Raw genomic sequence first — 25,926 nt, 5'->3', positions numbered from 1 at the left:
CCTTTGGTATGAGCAGCAGCTCAGCATACTTGCTGCAGCTCAGGAGGGCGCTGAGGGTCTTCATTGCTCCCAGGTAGAGGTAGGACAGCTGCACGGCATGGATCTCCGACTGGCTAGTTGCAGAAGAGGGAGAAGGCTCGTGGCTGCGGCAGCCATGCTCGTGGCCTTTCTTCCTACTGCCCTCAGCGGGAGTATGAGGGGCAGATGTGAAGATCAGGTCATTCCCGCCTCCGCTGACCACAGAGCAGATCTCACCCTCCGACTTTGAGTTTGCAGCCACGTGTGCTTTCACTTCATCCAGGCTGTGGGACACCCGCAGGTCGGAGGTGGTGTGCACAGGTACTCCAGTGTTATCACTCTGTTCGTTATGGTTCTGCCCCTGGCCGTCTATCTTTCCGTCATTTCCAGCCGGCTCAGTCGATGCCGCACTGCGGTGCTTCTTCTCGTGCCGGCGGGTGCTGAGCTTAGTGACACTGTCTTCATGGATGCTGGTGAGGTAGGTGATGTCCAGCAACAGTGAGGCAGTGAGGCCACGAAAGCGAACCACGTCAAAGGGCAGCGGCTCGCAGGGCTCCAGGTTGTATAAGGGAGTATCACTAGGCGACCAGAAAGTTGGGAAGCTTTAATAGGTGAGATTGGAGAGCGGAAAGAGACAAAGGAGGGAAACACAAAGTGAGGGACAGGCCAGGAATAGACAGAGCACGGCATGCATGCAACAAAAAGGGGATTGAACAAAGGTACATCATGCCACTTAATGTACGGTCGAGTAAGAAAGATTAAACATGAGGAAAATTCAGTAAACCAGAGCAAAAGGAAAAAGAGAAATCTGGGATGAGGGGTTTGAAAACATGATTACAGCAGACAGTGAAAGAAATGTGTTGAAGAAATCTGCAGTTGATTTGAGGAGAAATGAGGTCATACTTATGACATCACACGACAGATCATGATAAGTACAGCCAGAAAAAGTTGTTTTTGTTCCCTGTTACAGATTAATCCGACATTTATGTTACTGATGCTGTCAGAATAGGATTGGTTAATAAATAACTGAATGTATTAATCAAACAAAACAATACATCTTGAATTTAAAAAAAAAAATGGTGCACAGGTTTCATTATGAAACAAGTTATTAGTTACATTCTAAATGTAACATTGCTGAAAAGTGGTTGTTTCTTTGGTACCTGATGGTAATCTCCGCTTCGTCCCACTGCACCTTTGCCGACGTGCTGCCTTCCTTCACCACGCCCAGCAGAGTCGCGTGTCTCCCAGTCTGCTTGTGCACACACCTGCCCCCGACACGTAGCCCTGCGTCGGCACCCCCGATGATGGCGAGCACAGGCCACACCTCAGTGCACAGCGTCTTCAGGTTGTGTTCCGACAATTCCCCGAGGCCATGCTGGCGGCTGTGGCGTCCCCGCTCCTCATCAGGTCTTGCAGGTATCTCCTGACTCTCTCTCTGGGCATCATGCTCCTCGCGGCTCTGCACCGAACGACTCTTTTTTAGCCTCTGACCTCCACCACTCCCAGACGAGCCAGCCGAGTCTCTGAAGCAAGTTTTGATTTTGTTGAGGCGCTCAATCATCGTCTTGTTGATGCGATGTGACCAGTGGTCGGTGCGGTGCAAGATGCGAATCAGCTGTGTGGTAGCTTCCGCGAGGACGGTGGCCATGGGGCTGCACACCGGGTCACCAGGTAAGAGGTCTCGAGGTGTTCCCCTCATCTGCATGTCACAGATCTTAACCTGGGAAACATTTACAATTTCAGCTTTATTCCAACAAATAGAGCAGAATAATTCCTGATTAAAAAAATCTTATAACATCCTGTCCAAAACAACGATCTTGTGAGTGAGGAGTTTAGTTCTGAGGTGGGCGAACACTGATGTTGTCTCACCTTTTCTCCTGGATTGCTGCTGTAGAACATCACGCATGGATAAAGCTCTGTGGCGTCAACATCCTCAAAGGCCAACTTTGGTTCCTGTTCAATAATAAGTCATCAGTTAAACACAGGCTGTACTTTTTGGTTTTTTTTACAGTTTGTGTTGGGGAATTCTCTGTTCACCTCTCCGTTCTTGCCGAAAGAGATGGTTCTAGCCTCCATGTCCAGGACGCATGTGATGAAGTCTCCCTGGGTGAAGCTGCTGAGCGTCAGCGTCTGCTCCCCGTTGTGATACAGGTTTCCGCTGTATGCCCGGTACAGCCACATGTCTGATGTGGTGCGGTGGTTAAAGTCATGCACGGGCCAACGTGAAACCCCAACACAGGTTCCCTCGTTGCCTCGGTTTTCCTTTACAATGTAAAACTATGAAGGAAACGACAAAATAGCTTCATTTAAACAGGAAAACGTTTCTATCATTTCATCTTTTAACACTTTTATTGACAAGAGCTTATGAATGAAGGTGTTGTTTACCTTCCACTGGTAGCACCCAGAAGAGATACCGGTGGACGCCAGGCCATAGCCTTTGCCACCGCTGCCATGCGTCAGGCCCTGGCTGTTTTCCACCACACAACACTGAGCCTTCTCAGGATCAAAGGACACCTCCTGAACTGGAAGGTTCTCATCTTCCTCTTCCGCTTCTCCCTGCAATCAATAAAATATCGAATTACCTTTTCATTTTATCTGTCCATCATTGTGTTTTTTTACATTTTAAAACTGTTGCTTATATCACTAAGATTTTACACTCTTTAGAAAAAAAAATATCAAAATAGAATGACATCACTGAGAAACAGGTTTTCATGAGGGGCGGTTGTTGCGTACCTGCAGTTTGAGTTCCTGAACGCGCTCTTTGACCTGGATCGAGTGTTTTGCCTGAGCGATTGGAGCTTCCCACATGCAGTCAGACAGCAGGGAGAAGAGTCGGTCCACAACCTGAAAGAAACGCAAGTGAGCTCACTCACTCACTCACCACAACACAGTAGAAAGAACAGTCAGCGACGTACCTGCGTCATCTGGTCATCGTCCATACTGGTCTCGCAGGCAGGCAAGACAGCCTCAAGAACATGCAGAGCGAGTAGGCGAGTTCTTAAGTTCCCCACCAGAGGAACCCCTGAAAAGGAAACGGCCAAAGTTGAAATTCTCTGCTGCTTTTGACAGACACGGAGCTGAACGCTGTTTGACCTCTACCTGAGCAGCACTTCTGCGCAGCGATGTTGAGTAGCACTTCAGTCCATTTTGGGGAGGCCATCTTGGATTGAATGGCCTCGGAAGACACCACCCTCCTGAGGAAGACGAGGAAGTCTCCGAGGTGCAGCTCGGCAGTGCGCTGCTTCCGGATCAGAGCTGGGAAACGGTGCAGACGAATGAATGAATGCAAGTGTACAACCAGACAAAAGGAGAGAGATGAAGATTCTTTGAAGATCCAGGAACTTGTTTCAAATCACCTCTGATATCTTTCTTTTCAGTTTCAGCACCTTCCTCCTGCTTTTTGTTGTCTCGGTCACTTCCAGAGGACAGAAGATTAACTCCTGCCTGGGACAGCAGGTTCTTCAGCTGACTGCACAGCAGGTCCAGCAGCGACTGCACCACTTTGGGACTTAATTTGTCTGCGTATGTCCTGGAAACCCACAGACAGACACACATGAAGCAATCGTCTCCATATGCGAGACAGTGGAGAGTTTATAAAGGAGCCCTCACCCGGTGCTGATGGCGAGAATCTGCAGCAGACGAGTGGATGCCACCTTGAGGGCGGTGCTGAGCTGAGACACTCCAGGTTTCTGCAGCAGCTGGAGGGGCTGCCCCAGCATGGTCTCCGTCCCACACAGCTGTGACAGAACGTTGAGCAAACCGCTCGAGATCGCCAGGGAGACGTCCACGGGCTGATAACGAACGCTCAGTGCAAAGACCGTCACCAATAGGAGGCGCTGCTGGGCTTCTTTGATTGTGAATGAATGAAAATAAGATTTTTTTTTTTTACATATCCAAAAGGTGTGATTAATTGAATAAATGATGAAAATTATCAATAAAGATAATTTATTGTAATAATAAACCTTATACAGTACACAGTATTAAAAATAACTCGATTTTATCCAGGTTTTAATAGGTGAAAATCAGGCTTTGTTAAAATAAACTGTAATCTTTGGATAAAAACAAAAAACAGTTTTGGAGACAATTTTTGGAGATACCTTATTTAAAAATCCCTGAAAAGTGATTTGCTGTAAGGTACACAGCATGTGTTTACCTATGTGGTGTTTGTTGGCCTGCAGGGCCCGCTCCAGCGTGACAGACAGCTGCTGATAGATCTTGTGAACAGCTGTCTGGATTTCCATCTGGATGCTCCTTTTAGCTGATTTGACACCATCCTGCCAAAAATAAGTCAAAGGTTAAAACTCAGTTAAACCATGACAGGGAGATTAAGGCTCACTGATCACTCTTCAATAACCTCAGACCTGATAGTGATGAAGCTGCACACTCTCCCTCTTCAACCCTCTGGTGCCCACTGTGCCGAGGCCAAAACAGCCGGCCAGGAACTGCAACCTGACAGAGGTGAGCAGGGATGAGGACTGGAACGAGGTGGGGGAGCGATCGGAGCTCCCGGTTTGACTTCCTTTTTCCTCCATGCCAGAAATTAAGACCACGATCTGGTGGAGAGCTTCCAATCTCAGCTGGAAATTAAAACCACAACCCAGCAGTCAAAAACAGAATGACTCAAATGTGTGAATGACCATTAAAAAAGAAAAAAAGAAAAAGAAAGTTCTTAAAGCACCTCTGCCCTGCTCTGCTGCTGCTCCATCGCCAGGATTACTGCTTGCGGGCTGGTGGACATACTCTCTTCTGGCTCTTTGAAGGCTGGAGTGAGGCCCACATCTCCACTGATGAAACTGACCATGTTGTCAATCAGGGCGTGGACGCCCAGCGAGCGGCTCAGGTCCAGGTCTGATTCTTCATAAGGGTACGCTGAACTGTAGCTTCGCTGGCGGCTCAGTTTGGCTCGGAACCAGGATTCAGCCAAGGAATCTGGAGAGCTGTGCAGCAAACCTGGAGATGAAAGGAAGGAGGAGCCTTTTATAGGACAGTGTATGGATGGATGGATGGATGGATGGATGGACTGTAGCAACTCTGCAATGCAATGGTTGAACGCTCTTTTATTCAATGATCAAAATGCTGCTGCTTCATGCAGAAACAAACCGAATCAAGTATTATGAATCAATTTATAATGGACACATTAATTATTGGTTTCCTGAACTACAAAGTTCAGTAGCTGTGACCAGAGAAGTGTTATGGCTGCAATCCAAGCAACTCAAAACGTACATAATTACATCCCTAAATTGTACAATTAAAGAGTAGCAATAACTCTACACACAGCTTCCCCCAAAAGTTACCAAATAATCTTCAAGATGACCAAAATGCAGCGACGCTTATCCAACTATAAACCCAAAGAATACACCAACATTTAATCCAAAGGCAAAAATCTAAAGAAGTGGAAACATTTTTAACCGCCAAAACTTCTCTGTGGCCACAGAAGCTGATCAAAGACTGAGGTAGACAACACTTATAGCACAGATCCCTGAACAGTATAAAAAGGTGAAGAATTGACCCCTCTTGGCATCAATAAGCAAAGACATATAAAAGTTTACCATTTACTCACCACATTTTATCATTCTTATAAATAAAATTAAATAAGTTCCCCTCTGCAAAGCGAAGAGCTCTGTTATCGGATTATTTTGTGCGGTCTTCACAGCTTCCAGGACAGTTGCGTCCTGAGGTGAAGCCGACGTGAACAACTTCATGATGGCAGATGAATGAGTGGTGCTTTACAGTCATGGATGGATGAACTAACAAGAAAAACAAACATGCCATCGTTTACTTGCTTGAAGCTCCTCTTGTGTTTGGGGCTCAACTTCCCCAAAAGAAGCAAATAAACTGTCCACACCAGAATTGAGAGACAGAGAGACAAGAGGAATACACGACTGATGACAACCAAAGACACCAGACTGCAGCATCAGCTTCAGATTTCTGCAGAATCTCTTTACCTCTCTTTTTCTGAGAGAAAGCCAAGTCCAGGTCCATGTTCCGCCTCCCACTCTGGAAGACAAAGTCTAATATTAGAATTGCAAAATAAGGAACATATTAGTGTAGAGTAGTGAAACATGTTTTCTGCTTTAAATTTTATTCACTCAGGTCTGCAAATAATTGAGAAATTCCTCAGGGCTCCACAATCTGATGATTGAAGAGGATTAAATGTAGAACAAAAAGCCTAAAAGTTTAAGATATTTAGGAGAAAACTATTTCTCTAATGTCTTGTTCTGAAGCAGCAAATAGAGTTTTTTAGGGTTCAAATCAACAACAGTACATTTTAATGATTTTTTTATACCATATAACTTTTACATTTACATTACATTTCTTACTAAACACACAGAATTATCATGTTGGGATGAGCACTAAAGTCGTTGCTGTTACCAGAGTGTAACCCTCTTCATCGGACTCGGGCTGGGAGAGGTCTGACTCGCTTCTAGACTTCATGAGCCGGTAACTCGGGCTGCTCTGCACTGATCGGCTCTCTGCAGTCAAGCTCTCACTCCTAAAATCAAACATGGCAGAAACACATGGCTCGTCTCTCAGAATGGTGACAAAAATAATGAAAAATAGTCTTCAAAATTCTCTGTTCTTGATATTAGAGCTGATGTATTCAGCCACCCTAAATCTTTCATTAGCTCAAAAATGTTAAAATGAAGATTAAATTATCATGTTATGCATTAACTTCTACCATCTGACCTGGTCATAAAGCTCAGGCACTCCTGTGTCCCTGTGGCAGACTGGGTCTGACCCTCCTCTTGGTTCTGTTCGGAGAGCTCGCCCAGCACTGGGCTGACACCCAACAGCAGAAGAGCACAGCGATGGATCACAGAGTTACAAGCCGCGGTATACAGATCCTGGCCTTCAGGGAGCGCTGCGCTGCCCCTCCTCCCCTCCTGCGCCAACATGGCGTCCTCTTCTCCACCTCGGGCGCCAGGGGCACTGCTGCTGGACCGCTCTCTGTCCCGGCTGCGTGCCACCTCCCTCGCTGAGAGGAAACATTGAAAGATTTCTGTATCGTCAAACACACACAGACACAGGCACAGACACAGGCACAGACACACACACGATGCCGGGTTAGAAAACTCTTCAAACATTTAATACAAACACAAAAATCCACTCAAATCACATTGCTAACAATTAGCAGCACGCTAAAATCAAATTCCTAAAACCGGCAGGCAGGTGCACTCACTTCCAGCTGTCATGACTTCGTGATCTCTGTCCTCTTCTTCGTCATCTTGGTCCTGGTGACCTTCCTCTCTTTCCCGGTCGGCTCTCTCCTCCAGCTCAGCTTCCTCGTCGATGGTGCGCGTGACCGAGTGCTCCTGCGGGTCCATCTCCAGAGAATCTTGATTGTCTGAAATCTGAACCAATGACCTCCAGTTATTGTCAAAGTCACTCATCAACTCGCTGCATAATCCTGTTGACTCACCCTCCTCTCACGGGAAGATGATCTTGTCTGGATGAAATCCATATTCTTACAGGCCAGCAGGCGATTTCGTACTTTATAAACACTCCGATAAACTTCAGCAAGAGATTTTGATGGTTGGTACCTGATGGGTGATATCAAAAAAGGCGTCTTTACTCAAGGTTGCAAATATGCAGCTTCACAACTTGAACCTGGTCCTGCTCATTGAGATAAATACAGAAGCCACTACATGTACCACCTCAAAACAATTCAGTCAGAAATTTAAAAGAGAAATGTTCAGATCCAGCAGCCAGTCTGCAGTGTAACTTCTCACATGCTAAAATTATTGGGTGCAAAATGAAACATGCAGTACTACAGTGTGCATGTAAAGGGAGCTATTGATGGAGCTACAGTACCTGCCCTCGCCACAGCCTTGACCCAACAGACCCGTGTGCTTCAGTAAGGCTGCAAACACAAACCTGGACACAGTGTCCAGGAGAGTCTCGTTGCTGAGGGACGCATTGTCCCAGTCTGCAACAGAAAACAGTCAGTACCCAGGCCTCCATTGTAAGATGAGGGAAAAGGTTTCTCATAGCGGACCTTTGCTGATGGCGTAGTCCTGCATGTTGATCCAGAGGCTGTTCACAGGTTCTTTAGAGGAACCCAGAGCCAAATCCACCAAGACGCTCATGTCAGGATGCAGCGTGCACTCAAAGGGCTTCTGCTCTTCATTACCAGACAGCGCCGCCTCCAGTAAAGAGCTGATGCTGGTGTCTGAAGGACGACACAAAAACATCACCAGATCAACAAAAGATCAAAGAATTCCAACCCCTGTATTTGTGAACTTCCTACCCAGCTGTGGAATCTCCATCTCCAAGCCGTTACTGAACAGTGGCGTTTTCAGCCAGTACGCCGTGTCCTGTTCCTCGAGCGAGGTCGGAGCTCCCTGCAGCATCCCGCCGAGGCACCGGCCAACCAGCAGAGCCACAGTCCTCTCCAGATCAACGAGCCACACCCAGGACAGCACCGGCTGAGGCAGTGACATCCCTGATGCTGGCTCAGCGAAGTCTGAAGCACCTGAGGAACAAAAAGGGGCCCTTTTTAAAAACTGTTGCTCTACAAAATCTGATTGTGTGACAAAACTGTTACCATGACACTGATCATCCCGCCTGTACATATTTACCTGAGCTGTGTCAACACATGTGTTTTAACATCCTAATTATTTCAGTATCTGAGTTATTTGGTAGATAACCTTAATTAATAAAGGGATAAATTACTTGAAGTATTTTTTTTTTTTTGTACATTATAGTGACGTTCATGTTGTGGACAGGTTTATTGCTCACCGTGAAGAGGCCACTGCAGCTCCTGGTCCTCCAGAGGGCTGGCAGCCGGCAGCAGCCTGTTGAGGCGGTCAAGAGGAGGCAGCAGGTCCAGCAGGTGGCTCAGAAGAGGCCTCGCTACCGACACTGGCAGCAGCAGCAGTGAGTTAATGATTTGACACAGCATGCTCCCAGCTGCCGACACGTAGATCACATCTGGAAACAAGAAAGCAGAAAAGTCGGGATAGAAATTGTGAATTGTGAAGCGCTAAATTACATTCAGAGATTCTGATGAGGAAGACATCAAGTGTGGTCATTCTCAAGCTGTGATGGAAGAAAAGAACCTCAGTGAAACTGTAACACAGCCTGGAATTAGCTTGACGTGATCATGGACATCTGCAGGACAGAATCACTCATCCTCACCCTGTAGCTTCTCTTGTATATTGCCGTTCCATGAACTCTCCTTTATCAGCGTTGCCGAGCGTGAGAAGATGTCGGTGGCGTGAGGCAACAGCAGCTGCAGATGTTTGTGGAGTAAAGCAACGCTACTGGAATTCTGCAAAAAAACAGATTTTGAGATTTAAAACTTATCATCATACGTATTATATAAGTAAGAATGCATTCTTCACTATTTATGCAACGTATGTACCGGTAATTTTCTGCCAGGTTAGATATACATGTAGTTATTGGCTGTATATCGAAACTAATTTGTGGTATTTGGCATTTTTATTCAAACTGAACCATGTAGGAACCAGTGTCAAAGATGTCACAGATGACCGATGCTGAAATTTGCCAGCACTGACAGGCGTCTACCTCAGTGACGGAGTTGATGTGACAGTAAGCCAACAGCTGTTTCTGGAGGGAGCACAGCAGCTGGTGGAGGTGAGCAGGCTGGCTGCTGTCAGATGACGATGTTCCCCGCTGCAGCTTATCGCTGTTCTTCTCCAGCTCGCCAAAGGCCTGATCCTGCACAGCACAGTCGCGGACGTTCACAATGAGCTTTCATTACAAGCTGAACAACAGAAAGCACCAAATTATGAGTCGGTGTGTGTTCTCAGACAGCCAGAAGGAACAGAGCAGCATGGTTCATGGTCGTGCTACACTTCTGGACCTGTCAGAACATCTGCTGTATCAATACTGAAAATTAACTCTTTTCTCACTGTATAAAACCCTAAATTCCGGAGCAGGGTCTTCATTAGGATCTCCGCCAGGTGGGTGTCAGGGTGGTCTGCCATGATGCCATATGCGGGGTCTGGTGAGGCCGTGAAGCCCGGTCCAGAGGAGAGTGTCTCGGGCCCGTCGGTAGGTGAGCTGTAACCCAGCAGGGAAGCTACATGGGTGTGGTCCTGCAGACTAGTCAGGATAATGTCCAGCTGCATCCTCTGTGAGAGAAAGACAGACACACACACACACAAAAACGGTAACAAAAAATAAATAAAAATCAATTTCACCAAACTTTTATTCATTAGCTGGAAATATTGTGTTGAGTTCAGGTACCTGTCCTTTAGAGAGACTCTCCCATCTGTCGGGACCCTGAGGCAGCAGCGAGTGCAGAAGCTCCATCCGCTCTCTGAGAGGAGGCAGCAGCATGGTTGCCCCGACAGAGAGGGTCTCAATCACCACCTGATGGAAAGACACACACCGCCGTCATATCACACACTCTCATGTAGATTCACCGTTTGAACGAAGCAGTCGTATATGATTATAATGCTCTCAACGTAACATTTACTTTGTATTTGGGACATTTTAATCAATGCTAAATGCTAGCTCATAAACAATTCTTTTGCTAAACTAATTTGTCCACCAGGTAATATCTTAACAAATATTTGTGAGTTCTACGAGAGCGATGACTGGGGTCCCTACCTCCTGAATCTCGTCTGGCACAGATGAGTCCATCAGTCTGAACAGCAGATTCCTCAGGGGTCGGGCCTGTCGACCCAAGATGCTCGTGGCCACGCCCCCGGCCAGCGCCAGAGCCAGATGATTGGACAAAAGACGGAGACACAACTTGAGGAAATTGTGGTGTTCCCTGAAAATAAGAAGATGTGATTAAAGTCAGATGGAATCCAAATTTTCTGGTGTCTTAAGATCAAAGTTAATAATAATCTTAAGGTGGATGGATGCAGCAAATGTTCAAGATCATTTACGAAGCAAATTCAGGGTTTACCTAGATGAGGGGAAGGGCAAGGGGGGAACATCACTGTTTATTCCGTCACAGTAGCGCTCGAGAAAAGAGCGCAAGTGTGAGAAGGTGCTTTCTTCCAGATCGACGCAGTAAGGCCGGTGCCAGGCCACCACCTGCCTAGAGAGCAGGCAGGAGAGTGTCAACCACTACAGTGACGCCCGTCCTCGGGTTTGAGCCAGCAACACAAAAGCTTTACACTTTAAATACCAACAGTCTCCTTGAAACAAATACATTTTCTTGAGATACAGCCTTCTCAAGAAAGAGAAAGAATCCATACAGATTAATGTTAATCTCTAAAAGCTCCTCAAGTTGCCTCTTGGGCTCCACAATGACTCACATTTTTCCAGCTGAAACAGATAGACTATTGTTAAGTAAGACAGGAACTAATTATTTTTCAATGCGTTAATCAATTTGCAACTAACACTGGAAGAAAAAAACATCGTTCACAGAAACTGCAAGTCATCATTAGTGGGCCTGAGCACAGCGTTGTGCACAGTTCTGTCCGTCTGCTTAAATATCTGGAAATGTCACCTGTCCCTGGGCAAGGCTGTCCACGCCAGGCTGTGAGACGTGCCAGCAGATATCTGCTGGATGGCCACTCCGTCCAGGCCGACGACTTTCTTTGGTTTGGTGATTGGACCCGTGGAGTTGCCCTGACCGCACTGACCCATGGAGTTGTTGCCCCAGGCGTACACTTCATTGTCTACACAGTGGTTTGAACAGAAAAGGACATGAGACATGGTGTCGAAGATCCAGACCTTGTTCCCAGTCACAGACGACTCTAATCTTGACTGCAGACCCAAAGGAGTTTAAACACCACTGATATGGCAATAAAGATTTTTATGTTTGCAGAATGTGATCAGATTTACTACTAAAACCTAATGAGCAAAGCTCAGTTTTTCTCACTGAGGTTCCGCACACAGTCACAAATAACCCTACCGTGAATTTCCTCTGGTAAATCTGGATTTGCTGGTTCAGAAGAAACCATGGGAGGGAAATTTTAACCCTGAACTTCCAGCAGCTGAGCACTGAAGCTGAGTGGGTGACAGAGCAAAAGGGAGTGACTACATACCGTGTGACAGGGCCAGACAGTGACTGTCCCCGATGGAGATGTCCACGACCCGGGTGGTGGCCAGCTCCTCGATGAGTTTGGGTCTGAGCGCTGTGGCTTCAGAAGAACCGCAGCCCAGACAAGCGCCGCAGCCCCAGGCATAAACCTAAAAGCAGAGGCAGCATTTTCAGATGAATTTTATTCCCTTTGATTCTTACAGTCAGAGGCCCTGACAGCAGAACTGAGGTTAGACATTGGAAATGTGTTGCTCAACAACGCAGGTGCACAGCCCCACCTGTCCGGTGGAGGTTAAGGACAGAGACGACTGACTTCCCGCACACACTTTCCGGATGAACATCCCCTGCAGGGCCTCAACCACTTTTGGCTTGTACACTCGATTAGTGTCGCCATGACCGAGTTTTCCTGCAAGACAACATGTTTTCCGCCGTTATTTTGAGCCCAACGTGGGGGGAAAAAAATGGGTCATTAACCCTTAAATAGGATAACGCACCATTGTCACCTCCTCCAAAGGACCACACAGTGCGTCCATCCTTAGACAGCGCGATCGTGTGGGAGCTTCCACACGACACTTCGCCAACGTTGCTAATGTCTTTAACCAGAGTTGGGATGTTTCGGCTGTTGCTGTCACCATGACCTGCCATCACAAACAGAGATAAAGCTTCTTTCCTCTCCTGTCAAAAAATGTATTTAACCCTTTTTAATCAATTTGAATTTTTTCTCTGGATTTAGATATTTATGCCACAAAGCTCTACAGCTCATTTAACCCAGCAACAGCTGACTGTATTGTTTATTGACATTCTTATATGACCGGGTTTTAATTTATTAGGCAATTGGTATTATCTGTCTGTGGATGCGCAGGCTGCACTGTATATATGAGTGAAAACATTTACACACGCACACTCATCGATGACGAGCTCGAACACGCCAGAATTTAAGCTAACGCTACTGTTAGCAAAGATAAGTCATTTTTGCTTGAAACAAACATCCTCCTCACCTCATCCAATTACAGATGCATTAAACTGCATTAAAGCTGCAGCCATATTTCATAATTATATGGATTCAAGATCACCAAAAGTACACAAGTGCTGCAGAAAGACGAGCGGAATAGTAGCAGTTTACCTAATCGCCCAAAGTCTCCTTCTCCCCACGTGTAGAGCTCTCCATCTTCGCTGACTGCAGCACTGTGTCTGTAGCCAGCCGACACACAGACCACCACCTGGCAAGACGAAGATCGGTCCCATTAAGTCCTTTAAAACTGGACGCTTAAGGAAACCTTTGCGTGTTCAGCAGATAATGGCTATGATGCAGCAGCAGGTTTGCTCCTGATTATTTAGCGTTACGGTTTGTGCTCTAAATTCCACCGTGTGACGTGAGGGTGCGGATAAGAATCCGAGTGTCAGGTGAAACCATACCTTCCCCTGCAGTGGCCCCTGGATAAGTTTAGGGTATTTCTGTGTCGAGCTGTTCCCGTGACCCAGTTTGCCATAATCACCGTCACCCCAGCTGAACACCTCACCCTCCGTCGTAAAGGCCAGCGTGTGGCCGTCAGAGCCTTTGGACGAAGACACCTTCTTTATGGCCCGGTGCGGCTCGAAGGTCAGCTTCTTTAATGTGGACTGATTGTTCGAGTCTCCGAGCCCCAGACGGCCGTAGCTGCCTTTACCGCAGGCCCGAACAGAACCATCAGAGGAGATGACGAAAGTGCAGTACTGACCCGCCTCGATCTATGGAGACAGAAGACATCAAGACGGGGAAAAGTTTGTTTTTTTCCCCCTCATTCTTTCCCTGTTTGGCTGATGATTTCCTGTAAAGTGTGGCTGAGTTCTAATCAGGGCCAGCCGGGGGTAGTGGACCCCTTTAGCACCAGGCCACACCCAAGCTGCAGTCATAAAGATAAATCTATATCTGTTATAACTGAGGTCACTCTGCTGACTACGACTGACTTCCAGGAACTAAAAGGCTCCACATGATCCATCTTCGCACTGCGACTTGGAAATATCTCTACTCAGAGTTTTGGATTCATGATGAGCTCAGTATGACCAGCAGGAATTAGAGTGCATTAAAAGAATCCCGCCGGGTCTCCATAATATCGTCAACGTGTCTAATTCTTCTTACTGTCTGAGCATCGGCGAAGGTAGCGGCGAGCTTTGGCTGCAGGATCTTCTCCTGCGTCCCCTCCACCAGCTGGTGGCTGCTGTTGCTGCCCCACACGTACACCTCACACGTCTCAGAGACCACCGGCGCCTCGCCTGTCTGGATGCTGTCAGGACTGACGCAGGTGCGGGAGTAGTCAGAGGCCATCCTGCAAACCTGGAGCAGCAGAAGATTTCAGAGGGTCACGATGGAACCGACAGTCATTTGCAGTCACCAGGCAACAGGCCGATGTAGCGCAGGAAAGAGGCTGCGGATGGTTCTGTTCTGAAGAGCAGCCCAGACCTCAAGGATCAGCCAAATGGAGCAGAAAACCGACCCGAGGTCGGTGAGGTGTCTGGGTTTGATTCTCACCTCTTCAAAAAGACAAAGCGCGGCCTCGTACAGCGAGCAGAGGCCTTCTGCGCTCCGCGTGGGCTCTCGCCATTGGCTGCGATCTGCAGAGGAACCCTGAAGAACAGGCGGAAGAACCCTGTCAGCGTCTGAAGAGCCACCAACAACGACAAACATGTGCTCAAACACCGAGACTGTAATTAAGAGCGCCGCTTGTGTTCTTTACGTTCATAAATAATCACAAGCACCCATCATCTGTGTCCACACGTATCAGTATTGTTTTAATGACTCAAAGACAGGCGAGGAATCTGTTGTTAGATGTTGTTTACAGCGAACACAGCCGATCCGCTCCGGTGTTTGTTGACCTGAACCCTTTAAAAACACCAGTTTTTAAGAAGAAAAGGGAAAAAAGTGGTTGGAGGCCAACGTTTAAGGCATTGATGGCTGAAGCCTCCGACAGGCGCCGACCTACCAGAGAGCGTCGCATCTGCATGAGGATGCTCATGAAACAGTCGAAGCCGATGAGACCCTCCTGGTTCAGAGCCTTGTTCTCCACCATGGTGCTCACCACGGCCGACGCTGCCAGCGCCATCTCGATCCACTCCAGCAGGTACCGCAGGGAGCCCCTCTGAGAGGCCAGCCCCAGCAGCAGCTCCGAAGCCAGGCGGCGCCCTAAAATATCCGCCCCGGAGTTGGGCATGGTCACACCCTTCAGGAAGGTGGTGACCTGGGCCAGGCAGTCCAGACCCATGGGCGGGATTTTGCTCTCGTTGGCCAGAGAGAGCGGAGGCAGCGAGTTGACCACGTCGATGGCGGTGTGGATGACGTCGTTACACAGGTTCATGTTGGCAGCAGGATATCCGCCCGGGCTGGGAGGTGGAGGCATCATCCAGCTCTGACGCAGCAGAGCGAAAAGCAGGCTGAGGCCCGTCCGAACGCCCATCTCTATGAGGGCGTCGGTGCTGGACCGTGGCCGCTCGCTGACAGAGTGCATGTCCGCCAACCCCGCGTTGTTCTCGGGGGAGTGCTGCTGCTGCTTGACCTTCCCCTGGTCGTGGTACTTGTTGGACAGCGCGTAGAAGATGCGCTGGAGCACCAGCACGCGTTTGCGCAGCGCCGCGGCGAAGGGGGAGTCGGAGCAGACCATCTTGGCCAGGGCCAGCTGGCTCCCGAGCAAAGCATCCAGGTAGTGCTCCTGCTCATCGCTGGAGAGCGACTCCCGCTCAAAGTCTGGGAGCTGGGGGCCCTTCAGACACAGAACCTGCTGAGGAAGCAGAACAGCCTCCTTGTTGGTCAGCAGCTTGGAGTAGAGCACCGACACGCCCTCCCGCGTGGCTATGGACTCGCTGTCCTCGGTGATCCATGAGCTGTTGAGGTGCTCCAGCCACTTGAGCTTCACTGGTGGGATCATTAAAGCCATCGCATGTCACTCTGGCGCCATCAGTCCTGAAACAGACAGGAGAGCAGAGGGACGCACATTTCCTTATCTGAGGATGAAATGAACGGAGAAAATGAGACCAATGAAACGGCAAATCTGACGGTGGACCATCTGTTCAACACAAAGACCCAGACTTTTTTTCCACCGATTCGCCATTTTCGTGTAAATGCAAGAAAGGCGAATGCGGCGGCCTGCAGCTCCTCTCCTGCGTGACTCACTGACGCGCACTTGTCTGAAACGTGAAATCAGCTTCATTGTCTGGAGGAGCAACGCTCAAATTGCTCAGTCATGCTAAAGTCCTCATTCCTGACATCTAAAAAGGTGGATTCTGGACACACTTCTCACGTCCTAATAACAGAAACGACCATTTCCATTGCTGAGGACACCAGTCCTGTTCGCGCTCGTCTTCCTCCTCAACTGGCTGCAGGATCTTCTCTCCCATTATCTCCACCTGTATGAGTGAGCGGTCTGAGCTCCTGGGACCGAACCAAGGTCCTTCTGCTTCAGCAGCAAACCCACCGAGATGACTCACAACGTAATCACGGTTGTTGCGGCACTCCATCAGTTACCTCGCGTTCTTTCAACATCCCTGCAGCTCCAGTGTTTAACTGGTCTTTCTAAATAATTGACTGAGACAACAAACAAGACCATAAATCCATCCACTGCTCAACAATCTGAGCAGAAGTGAAACCGTCGGTGGAAGCGGGTTGAGGCTGCACCCAACCGTCTACCAGTGTTTGTTCACGGCTCTCCCAGATAGAGGTGAGGGTCATTGTCCACCGTGCACCAGCGTGATTACAAGTTTGCAGCAGCTAGCTAACTGGCCACCACTGAAACCGGCCCAGGCTAATATAGGTTAAACGGAGGTGTTTAGCTGCTCTGCTAGCATCTACCTGAACACCGACGGATGACGTGCGACTCCTTTGCTTGTTTTCGGGCTGGAACACAGATTTAGCAGAAGCTAACGTGGATACCGCAATCAGCCAAACCACCGACACGCATCTAGGGCACGGCATTAAAGTGGTGCCGTTCCCGGTCACCTCGCTAGCCCCGGTGGCTAACGGAAGCTATGCATGTCACAACTGCAGTCGGTCTGTGTTCAAGTTAAAAACCACGATTAGTCAGCTGGCGCTAATGTTTACGTTAGGTAATGCTAGATAACTTTCTTCGCTGGCACCCCCTTAGTGAGGTGTAAATGAAGCCAGAAGGCAGCACGGGTCGGACGCGCCTCAGAGATGGGTTAATAAACGAAGCCGTGCGTTTAAACCTGCGTGCGAAGCGCTATAAATACTACGCTTTCACGGCATCAACGCTTCTGGTATGTGGGCTTATCTGCTGTATCACAGCGCTCGGGGGCTAGCCGCTAGCTCCACTTTGCAACGTTAGCCGGAGTTCAAATCTCTTACCAGCAGCTGTCAAAAGGCTTCCTCTTCTCCGGGCTGTTGTGGCACCGGGACCGGGCTGTTGTTCAGCCCCAAAACCTTAACGCTTCGGTCCGTTCGCACGCGCTTTGACGACGGAGACGGGTGCGTGCGTGTTCATGCCTGCGCTCGTACCTTCTCCGCTGAGCTCAGGTCCAGTGTGCCGCCCTACCCCTCACCGAGCCCCAGTCCAGGGCGGTGGCGATCGGACCTGTCTGTCTCTGCGCCTGTCTGCGTGAACGCCTCACGCACGGTCTGCCTGCGTGCGTGTTCACGCCACGCCAACGGAGCGGCTCCTCCAGGCTGATGAACACGCCCACTGAGACAAAGAGGCGCAGGGCGGAGAGAGCGTCCGCGGCCGCCTGTTCCAGCAGGAGGTCACCGAGGTCGCAAACATCCAGTAACGACCAGTAAATAAACAGAAGCACCAAGTAATCACAACGCAAACAACACTGACCCCGTGCAAGCCACCCGTTTATCTGTCCCAGTACAACCAGTCCTCCACACAGAATGGGGGGGGGGGGGGGGGGGGGGCATCACGTGGCTTTTGTTGTCACCTATTTTCTAACTCATTTTATCTGAGGAGAATGTAATAGAACTGAGTGAAACCAGTATTCCCAGTTACAGTACTGGGACAGAGAGGGCAGTAGATGGCTGGACTGGTGATGGGGGGGGGGGGGGGGGGGGTAAAGGGACTGGTTATACTGGGGTAAATTGCCTCTGTATAATAATGAAGAGCTCATTGTGACAGAATTTTAATCCATTTTATTTTTACATAAGCAGAGCGTTTGTTTTTGCGGCTCCACAAAAAGCCGTTCCGAAGTAATTTGAAGTCGAACAGACGCGGCTGTCGGAGCACAAACACGCTCAGCAGACTCCTCTAATGCTCCGGTCGCTGCGTTCGAGCCCCGTCTTGCGTAAGGCCGCTTACGTAAACGTCACCTGGCACACAATGGCTGGATCGTGGACTCATGACCAACGTTTTCACTGCGAACGGATCTAATCTCATTTTGGAGACAGTGGTTGCTAATTCTCCCCATTTTATCTGCGAACACGAGCGCCACTAACAACAGCAGAACAGTGGTTTTGGGTTCAAGAGATCACTCGGGACATTTCCATTACCGTTTATTGGTTTCAATGTCAAACTCCAGGTTGATCCCTGGGAGCAGATCCCCTCCGCGGGAGCGGTTCAGCAGCTCCGTCAGGGCTTCGTTCACGTCGTTGTTCAACGCCGTTGAGAAGGCGCAGCCGTAACCGCCGCCGCCTCCGTCCACGGGACACGAACTCATCACCTCCTGCACCCACTTCAGCTCACGGCTGAGCTCCGCCTGCAGCAGCTCGAGGTGCTTCTGTCTCTCCTGGTAGCGGCCGGCGATGGCGGCGAGGCCGGAGCTGAAGGCCTGCACGTCGTCCTGCAGGCTGCGCTTCAACGCCTCCACCTTGCGGAACTCGTAGCGGATCTGCGAGAGCTCGTGACGCACGCCCTCGCTCTCCTCCTTGTACCAGGCCTCCTTCTCGTTATAAACGGAGGCCATGGCGTCGACGTCCTCCTGCAGGGAGTCGTGGGCTGCTGCCAGGCTCACGAAGGAGCCCTCCATCTGCTCGATGTCCTCCACCACCTGAGCAAAGCGCTCAAAGTTGACGTAGGTGTTGTTGGGGGGCATGCTGGAGTGGGACTTGATGGTGTACTCCTTCAGACGTTTGGTCTTCAGCTGGCGCCGCTCCCGTTTCTTCACGTCCACGACCCTATTTTCCTCCTTGTGCTCGTTGGACTTCAGGAGAGAACAGCGAGCAGTCAAACATCTCCCAACATCTTGTTGATTTGAATCAGATAAACTAGACACCCGACCGCCCAGAGACCAGCAGGATGGATGGACGTGGAGTCCAACAGCGTCTTTACCTTGATCCACGGGTGGTTCAGAGCATCTTGGATGGTCAGTCGTTTCCTGTCAGAGGGACAACATCTCTTCACGTCTCTTCCTGCCATAAACCTGCGTTCCTCCCTCACCCTTGTCCCCGCTCACCTCTTGTCCTTCTCCAACAGCTGGCTGATGAACTTCTTGGCGAGCTGGCTGGTGTGACAGAAGAACTCCTCATCAAACTCGTAGTTTATGGTGGAGATGTTCTTCAGGGTGTCGCGTTTGGTCTCCCCCAGGAAGGGCGAAGCCCCGCTCAGCCTGGAACCAAACACACTTGTCAGCACGGCCGAGACATGAACGGCTGCTGGTACTGGAAACCTTTCCGTGAAACCCTGAGCGGGATATGGGTTTGACTGGATCTGCTCTGTGTGTATATGAATCCCTGGAGAGTGGGAAACCTTCTACTGTCTATTGAGCTCATTTCTGTCACGATGACCGAACCAGCGTTGTGTGCTGTAGCTGCTCGTATTTCTATGGTTTGAGGTGACTTGCAGGATGTAGGTGATGACCCCGATGCTCCACATGTCCGCCTCCAGGCCCAGAGGCTCATAGTTGACGATCTCAGGCGCTTCAAAGAGAAACCAGAGGAAACGGCCACGTCAGCACCTTCGTGTGTTCACAGACGTTTAAATCAGATCAACTCACCGACAAACTCGGGCGTTCCGAAGATGTTCTTGAACTCCACGCCTGCTTCGATCTCGTGGGCCAAGCCGAAGTCGATGAGTTTGATTCTGGGCAGCGGGACGTTCTTGTCCAGCATCATGATGTTTTCAGGCTGCAGACGCAGACGTTTACTGAGAGATAGTTCTGTAATGATTACTCCCAATAAGAATCTTTAATTAACAGTGTGGCCTTGATTTACTCCATGATGACAGGTGAGAGCGGTAAAAACTGAATATGTTCTTGTATTCTGATGTGTACAAGCGTCCAGTCTAAACGCACCACAACAGCAAAAGTCTCAACAACTTGAAGTCATCTGTATTAGCGTCACGGTGGTGGCAGCAAGTGTTCTAATGCAGACAAACCTTGAGGTCAAAGTGAGCGATCTTTCTGGCGTGGAGGTAGTTGACGCCCTCCAGGATTTGCTTGATGAACTGAGTGGCCTCTTCCTCACTCAGAGACTCCTTCTGGGCCAGAAAGTCAAAGAGCTCACCGCCAGAGACGCTACCAGAGAGTGAGAGTCAACCTGGGTGAACGAGGCTACCACTACAATAAATGAAACCACCCTCAGCCTGTAGTGCAGTATAGTAGCTAGTAGCTAGTATAGTATAGCTAGTATAGTATAGCTAGTATAGTAGGAGAGGTTCAGAGTAGGTGTGGTTGAACACACAGAGGGAAGATTCATGCATTTTGTCATTGTTAGCTAGCTTATGTGGCTAGCGCGTCTATCTTAAATGACCGTCCACTTTCTTCTGTTAACCCAGTTCTTAGGAAAGAACCAGTTTAAGTTCTAAAGTCCACCACCTGTATTTGTTTCATGGAGCTCAGCAACGTTCTCAACTGTCACTCACAGCTCCAGGATGAGAACCACGTCGGTGCGGTTCTCATAGGCGTCGTGGAGCGTCACGATGTTGGGGTGCCGGATCTGCCGCAGGATGTCCACCTCGCGCTCGATCTCCTCCCGCCTCACCCCGCGCGAGCTGGCTGTGCTCTGGCGCTTCTTGATGAACTTTGCGGCGAACTGGCCGCCGGTGCTCTTCTCCCGACATCGCTTTACGATGGCGAACTGTCCACTGAGACAGAGGGGGTGTGAAGGGATGTTCAGGAAGACGTGGAGGCCCAAGTGGTTTATATATTTAGAAAAATAGATCTGGTTCACAAATCTTCCACAGAGGAAATGTCGCATTTCCCTTCAGAACAATAACTGAGATGGGATTTGATTTAATGTAGATATTTCTTTATATTCACACATGAACAGTCATTTAAGTTGAAAACCAAGCTGATGTTTGTTACCAGCTGTGGTTAAAAACTACTTTCACTGCTGACAAACACTTTTATATATTAGTCAACAGCGCAGCCGCGTCTCTTTTAGCCGATTCTGAAGAATAGGGGTAAACTAACACTCCTCTTCCTCACTCCTCTTCCTCAGTGAGATGTGCAGACAGCACAACCAGGGCTAAAGATAGATGAGTCCTTTAAAAAGCTGCAGGACAGGAACAACAGATGCCTCCACTCAGAAATCCTCCCACTTTAAATGCAAAAACTTATTTAAACCCCTAAAAAAAGATTTGCCTGTTGAATTTCTAAACAACAAATCTGTAGTTAATCATTTTAGCCGCAGTTACTCTGTAGTTTAGCCGCAGATCCGATGTTTAAATACATATATAACACCGATTATGGATAATGTTTGGACAAACTGTGGAATATTGAAACGCAGAATTGAATTTCAATTACACATCGACTTCATTTTTCTGGTTTAGAGTTACTTTTATTGACAGACACAGATTATTTGGTGCAATGATCGCTCAGTGAAATGTGTTCTTATATTCTTTTTTAGAAACTCACCTTCCCAGCTCCTCGCCAATGTCGTAGAAATCCTCAACTTTCTGCTGTTTGAATAAATCCATGACTGTTTAACTGTTCCGAACACTTTTCATCTTCAGCTGAAAGAAAAGAGCCATATTGGTATATTGTTTTACTAAATCTTGAATGAACATTAAAGAACCAACTTTAAAAATCGCTTTAGGCGAGTAAACTTGGTTCCGATGGAACATTTAATCATCCCAACTCGGGCGCTTCTTCTAAAACGTCTTAAGTTTAACGTACCTGTGTAAATATGAAGGTAAATGAGTTCCTCGCCATGTTTTTCATGAAGTTCAGCCGCGTCGTGTTTCCGTGCGCGCGCGAACCGCCTGTCGGCTGGCTCGACCACCTGTTCGGCTCGTGCCCGGTAACGTGACACCTGTTGTCCTCGCGCTCGGAGATGTTTATAGTGAGGGTTTTATTTACGAATGATTTCATAATTCAATAATCTTCAGACCGCTGTTACATTTGAACTGGTACATTTTCAAATGGTGCGCTAAACTGACTAAGGTCAAATTTCAGCTGGTAAATTTATAGTTCAACATAAAATCCCATATCCTCATAAAAGCATCAACATTGTTTGAGTTCAGGTGAATTTAGTTTAATCTGTTTCTGCGTCAAACCTGTCTAATTTTGTTAGATTTGGTGGCTTCTAGAGGTGAGGAAACGCATTGTGATTGTCAGAAAACTGTTTTAGAAACTGAAATAACAAAAAGAATAACACAACAAATAAAGTTGAATTGGAGCCATTAATGTTGAATCTGGGACCAGGAACACACATATGAAAATGAACCTGCAGCATGATGAAAGGTGGATGTGTCAGGTAACAACCTCACCGTTCATACGAGGGAGATGAACATCTGTCACAGTCAAATGAGATGTGCCAGCTTCCTTTCAGAACACTCGCAAACAGCCGGCGCGCTGAGACGGCTCTGTCAGTCTCCGGTTAAACACTGAGGAAGGAAAAGGTCATGAGCGTTGACTTCAACATGGAGGCTTCCGAGGGAGGCCTGAAAGAACTGGTGATGAGATGGTTCACCGACACGCAGGAGTCACAAATCCTCGACAACGGAAACTTCCCCGACTGGTTCCAAGGCTTTGCTGCAAGAAAGTAAGCAAGTTCTTTTCTGTGCAGTTGACCGAAATAACAATGACAGGGAACAGTTTGTGACATGGTTGTTTCCTTTTGTTAGACAATGAAAGCAGACATAATTTTACACCTTTAAACTTCATATTTGATGGAAAAAGAACTGATGTTGACCACAACTGCACATATGTGACCCCAGCGTCAATGTGTCTAAACATTAACCCCCAAATCTCTAAAAATACTTGTGTCTGGCTGCGTCCATCAGGGACACTGAAGATCTGTTGAGAGATAAAGCGCTGGGCTGCTTCCTTGTCCGTCTCAGCGATAAAACCATTGGATACATCCTGTCCTATAAGTGAGGCCATTCTGTCAACACTAATCAGAAGCTTCTTTACTCTTTACTGATTGGGATTTTCTTTGGAAGGGGCCACGAGAGGTGCCGCCATTTTGTCATCACTGTGAACAAACAGGGACAATTCAAGATGAGGGGTGACTGTCGAACATACGGCAGTCTGACGGAGCTGATAGAGTTTTACAAGGTCAGCCCCATCCAGCCGTTCAGAGAATACCTGACGTCCAGCTGTTTCCAGGTGAGGAGCCTACCTAAGATCTTTAGATCAGCCTTAGATCTCACTCTGGAAGTGCTGTGCCCTAATCCTAAATGTGAAAGTGTAAATCACAAAGTACAAACAAACCGGAGCAACCGTGCACCTCCACCGAGGTGGTGCAGCTAAAGTGTATCTCAAGAGTTTCTGCGGATGCATCAGATGCATCAACTCAAGTTCAACACTGCTCCAGTTCAAGATTTGACCCAGAACAGTCCTGAATAGGCCAAATATTACAATCAAAACCCTGCTAAAACTGTTGCACCCTTTGCGTCGGCTTTTATTTGTTGTGCATTTCCAGGAAAATGGGAGCGAACTGTACGATGTGGTGAACAGTGGGAAGTCTGAAGTGAGTGTCCTCGCATTACGAAATCTTTGGGACCGGAAACACGGCCCCTCTGATCTGCCCGACAAGAAAACACCAACTGAGCAGACGAATGATTTGATTCTGCCACCGGCGCTGCCACCAAAGTGTGAAAACAGGAAGCTGAAAGGAGCCGTGTCCTTAGACACGGTTTTCCTCGCACGGGTAAGATGGGCCACTGCTGTAAAGGAAACTTTTACCAGGAACTTTCAGAGACATCTGTGCTTTTCATCTTTAGCTCTGGGTGGTTCTTCTGCCCATGGAATAGCTGATCTCCATGTTTGAAAAAAACAGTCTTACCTGAGGTGATCACGCCTCAGTCACTTAACCAGTGCACCCACTGGTGCATCTAGAACACCACGCAGGTCTTCCAGCAGTTGAGGCACTAATGAAGATGAAGTTACACACCTGGGTTGCGTGTTTTTCCTGTCCTTTAGGTATCTCCTTCAATACTGAATAAAGGCACTGCCCTCAACATCTTGCTGAGTGAATCCTCATCCTTTACATCAGATCAAGAGGCGACCCAGGTCAATCCAAAAAGATCAGAGAGCCTGAGAGGAACCACAAACTCTGACCAAAGGAATCTTGAAGATCTTTATCCAGAAGGGATGGAGTTCTTTGAGCAGAGGCAGGCCGACAACAAGAGTAGATCTTCAGGGAGACTGTACGACATCGCTGATGATGAGTCCAGCGGTCCTCCAACTCACGCACTGCCTCCACTGATGAAGATCAGCTGTCACGCCTACTCACCCCACGATCCAGAGTTGAGTGGCTCCGCGTCAAATCCTACCGAGGGTGCAGAGATGTTCAGATCCAACCCGCTTTACCAAGCCTCTGAGGTACCTGAGATGGGGTCAGTACAGCAGGATAGTGTCACATATTCTGAGGTTCCTCAGAGGTCAACCAGCACCAGAAGGATCGATAATCCGTACGAATCGATCCCAAAGGAGCCCGTCCAAGGAAACACTTACGAGTCACTGGAGGAGATGAAGACCAAGAAGAAATCCACCTCCAGCAAAAGCGTAAGTGAGAGAAGAACATTGCCTCAGAACCATCAGTCCATCTAAATGTGTCTTTTCTTCTGTTTGCAGAACTTGAAATGGCTAAATTTCCTCCCCGATTCCAAGAAGAAATGAATTTTTGAAGTTTAGCTAGTTTGTTACATGAATACAGAATGTAATTTTACTTTTAATTAAGAAAATAATGTATAACTTATTTTATCTATGAATGATAAGCTGCTGAGTGTGTTCCATTCATGTAGCCTGTTTAGTAGATTGATTTTAGTACAGAAAGGTAATATATTTATTCTATCTTCGCTGTTATGATTACTGCAATTACAAGTAAGGGTGGGGCCGAGTTACTATTTAGTCATCAAATCTTTTAAAAAATGACAAATTCTGACAAATCATCCAGAAAGTGCCACAGCTCTTGGTCGACAAGAGTGAATCACTTTTATGATAACGTCAACTCCAGGGATGCAGAAGATGGACTGAAATTTCAGGGATCCAGTTATGGGTGGATTTGAAGGTCATCCTGTGGGCGGAGCCTCAATTATTGTACAACCCGCTGAGTCCAGTCCACTTTGCTTTCCAGTCTTTCCTTCATCCTAAACTGCAGACTGTCCCAATCTCATCATCCTCTTATGAAGACTTCCTGTCAAACGGTCCTTCTAACCGTCTTTTCTCCTCCAGATTTGTCTTCCTTCATTTCCAAACAAGCCTTCTTTCCTTGTTTCCCATCAAAAAAATTATTCTATTCTATTTCTATTGCTGCTATTTTGGAGTTTCTTTCCTCACCGTTTGTTCATTATACTTTATATTAAGTGTGTTGTCACAGAAACCAAACACTAGAATCAACTATCTTTCTCATAAGTACAGTTATATAAAGAGGTCACGGAAAAGAACAAAAAAATCAGCACCTCCAACAGAAGGGCTCACTTATAAAAGAGATTTACAATTTTAATTAAGTTTGTAATTGTTTATATAGTTGGTAGCAATAGTTTTCTTTGCCTAAATAAATACGGATAACTCACTGTACTGTCATTATTGTGCCATTATTTTTCGGCCACCAGGTGTCGGTATTCTTGCCTGATGCA

The 25,926-nt window shown here is 47.9% G+C and overlaps 3 protein-coding genes across 11 annotated transcripts in view; 1 reads left to right on the top strand and 2 right to left on the bottom strand.

The window, feature by feature from the left end:
• herc1 (HECT and RLD domain containing E3 ubiquitin protein ligase family member 1) overlaps window positions 1–17,611 on the bottom strand; it is a 31,756-nt gene extending 14,145 nt beyond the window's left edge. For 3 of the 8 annotated variants that reach the window (XM_029845863.1, XM_029845868.1, XM_029845865.1), the window contains exons 1-39: window positions 17,319–17,611; window positions 14,947–15,920; window positions 14,496–14,591; window positions 14,106–14,300; window positions 13,403–13,714; window positions 13,110–13,206; window positions 12,481–12,624; window positions 12,265–12,392; window positions 11,991–12,135; window positions 11,450–11,621; window positions 10,901–11,035; window positions 10,597–10,762; window positions 10,231–10,356; window positions 9,894–10,115; window positions 9,547–9,699; window positions 9,157–9,289; window positions 8,758–8,949; window positions 8,267–8,491; window positions 8,015–8,188; window positions 7,831–7,945; window positions 7,439–7,559; window positions 7,199–7,370; window positions 6,706–7,018; window positions 6,391–6,511; window positions 5,964–6,015; window positions 5,788–5,853; window positions 4,697–4,968; window positions 4,380–4,595; window positions 4,172–4,292; window positions 3,628–3,865; window positions 3,375–3,547; window positions 3,118–3,273; window positions 2,934–3,040; window positions 2,752–2,862; window positions 2,404–2,574; window positions 2,056–2,295; window positions 1,888–1,971; window positions 1,179–1,738; window positions 2–620 (exon numbers count right to left, since the gene is read on the bottom strand). In XM_029845863.1, the coding sequence (XP_029701723.1) occupies window positions 2–620; window positions 1,179–1,738; window positions 1,888–1,971; window positions 2,056–2,295; window positions 2,404–2,574; window positions 2,752–2,862; window positions 2,934–3,040; window positions 3,118–3,273; window positions 3,375–3,547; window positions 3,628–3,865; window positions 4,172–4,292; window positions 4,380–4,595; window positions 4,697–4,968; window positions 5,788–5,853; window positions 5,964–6,015; window positions 6,391–6,511; window positions 6,706–7,018; window positions 7,199–7,370; window positions 7,439–7,559; window positions 7,831–7,945; window positions 8,015–8,188; window positions 8,267–8,491; window positions 8,758–8,949; window positions 9,157–9,289; window positions 9,547–9,699; window positions 9,894–10,115; window positions 10,231–10,356; window positions 10,597–10,762; window positions 10,901–11,035; window positions 11,450–11,621; window positions 11,991–12,135; window positions 12,265–12,392; window positions 12,481–12,624; window positions 13,110–13,206; window positions 13,403–13,714; window positions 14,106–14,300; window positions 14,496–14,591; window positions 14,947–15,894 (7,791 nt within the window). In that variant the 5' untranslated portion in view covers window positions 15,895–15,920; window positions 17,319–17,611. The remainder of the gene's footprint in view (window position 1; window positions 621–1,178; window positions 1,739–1,887; window positions 1,972–2,055; window positions 2,296–2,403; window positions 2,575–2,751; window positions 2,863–2,933; window positions 3,041–3,117; window positions 3,274–3,374; window positions 3,548–3,627; window positions 3,866–4,171; window positions 4,293–4,379; window positions 4,596–4,696; window positions 4,969–5,787; window positions 5,854–5,963; window positions 6,016–6,390; window positions 6,512–6,705; window positions 7,019–7,198; window positions 7,371–7,438; window positions 7,560–7,830; window positions 7,946–8,014; window positions 8,189–8,266; window positions 8,492–8,757; window positions 8,950–9,156; window positions 9,290–9,546; window positions 9,700–9,893; window positions 10,116–10,230; window positions 10,357–10,596; window positions 10,763–10,900; window positions 11,036–11,449; window positions 11,622–11,990; window positions 12,136–12,264; window positions 12,393–12,480; window positions 12,625–13,109; window positions 13,207–13,402; window positions 13,715–14,105; window positions 14,301–14,495; window positions 14,592–14,946; window positions 15,921–17,318) is intronic. The other 5 variants (XM_029845869.1, XM_029845870.1, XM_029845866.1 and 2 more) reach the window with 4 other exon arrangements.
• A 466-nt stretch (window positions 17,612–18,077) lies between these two features.
• dapk2a (death-associated protein kinase 2a) lies at window positions 18,078–22,167 on the bottom strand. Of its 2 annotated transcripts, none has more exons than XM_003969724.3 (9): window positions 22,019–22,167; window positions 21,758–21,855; window positions 20,764–20,985; window positions 20,278–20,416; window positions 19,898–20,027; window positions 19,745–19,820; window positions 19,358–19,510; window positions 19,234–19,279; window positions 18,078–19,105 (listed from the first exon to the last, which is right to left on the bottom strand). In XM_003969724.3, the coding sequence occupies exons 2-9, from the start codon at window positions 21,817–21,819 to the stop codon at window positions 18,452–18,454; spliced, it is 1,482 nt and encodes a 493-aa protein (XP_003969773.1). In that variant the 5' UTR covers window positions 21,820–21,855; window positions 22,019–22,167; the 3' UTR covers window positions 18,078–18,451. The 2 variants fall into 2 exon arrangements, with proteins under 2 accessions (XP_003969773.1, XP_029701731.1); XM_029845871.1 differs by lacking the exon at window positions 22,019–22,167 and adding an exon at window positions 21,922–22,007.
• Window positions 22,168–22,313: 146 nt separating this feature from the next.
• On the top strand, window positions 22,314–25,876 carry sh2d7 (SH2 domain containing 7). Its single transcript, XM_029845872.1, has 7 exons — window positions 22,314–22,598; window positions 22,674–22,886; window positions 23,128–23,217; window positions 23,287–23,452; window positions 23,769–23,996; window positions 24,269–24,853; window positions 24,923–25,876. Exons 2-7 carry the CDS (start codon window positions 22,747–22,749, stop codon window positions 24,965–24,967), a joined length of 1,254 nt encoding a protein of 417 aa, XP_029701732.1. The 5' UTR covers window positions 22,314–22,598; window positions 22,674–22,746; the 3' UTR covers window positions 24,968–25,876.
• The last annotated feature ends 50 nt before the right edge of the window (window positions 25,877–25,926 follow it).

The sequence above is a fragment of the Takifugu rubripes genome, chromosome 13 (assembly GCF_901000725.2).
Source record: "Takifugu rubripes chromosome 13, fTakRub1.2, whole genome shotgun sequence".
Taxonomy (NCBI): domain Eukaryota; kingdom Metazoa; phylum Chordata; class Actinopteri; order Tetraodontiformes; family Tetraodontidae; genus Takifugu; species Takifugu rubripes.
This window is presented reverse-complemented; position numbering and strand designations above follow the sequence as displayed.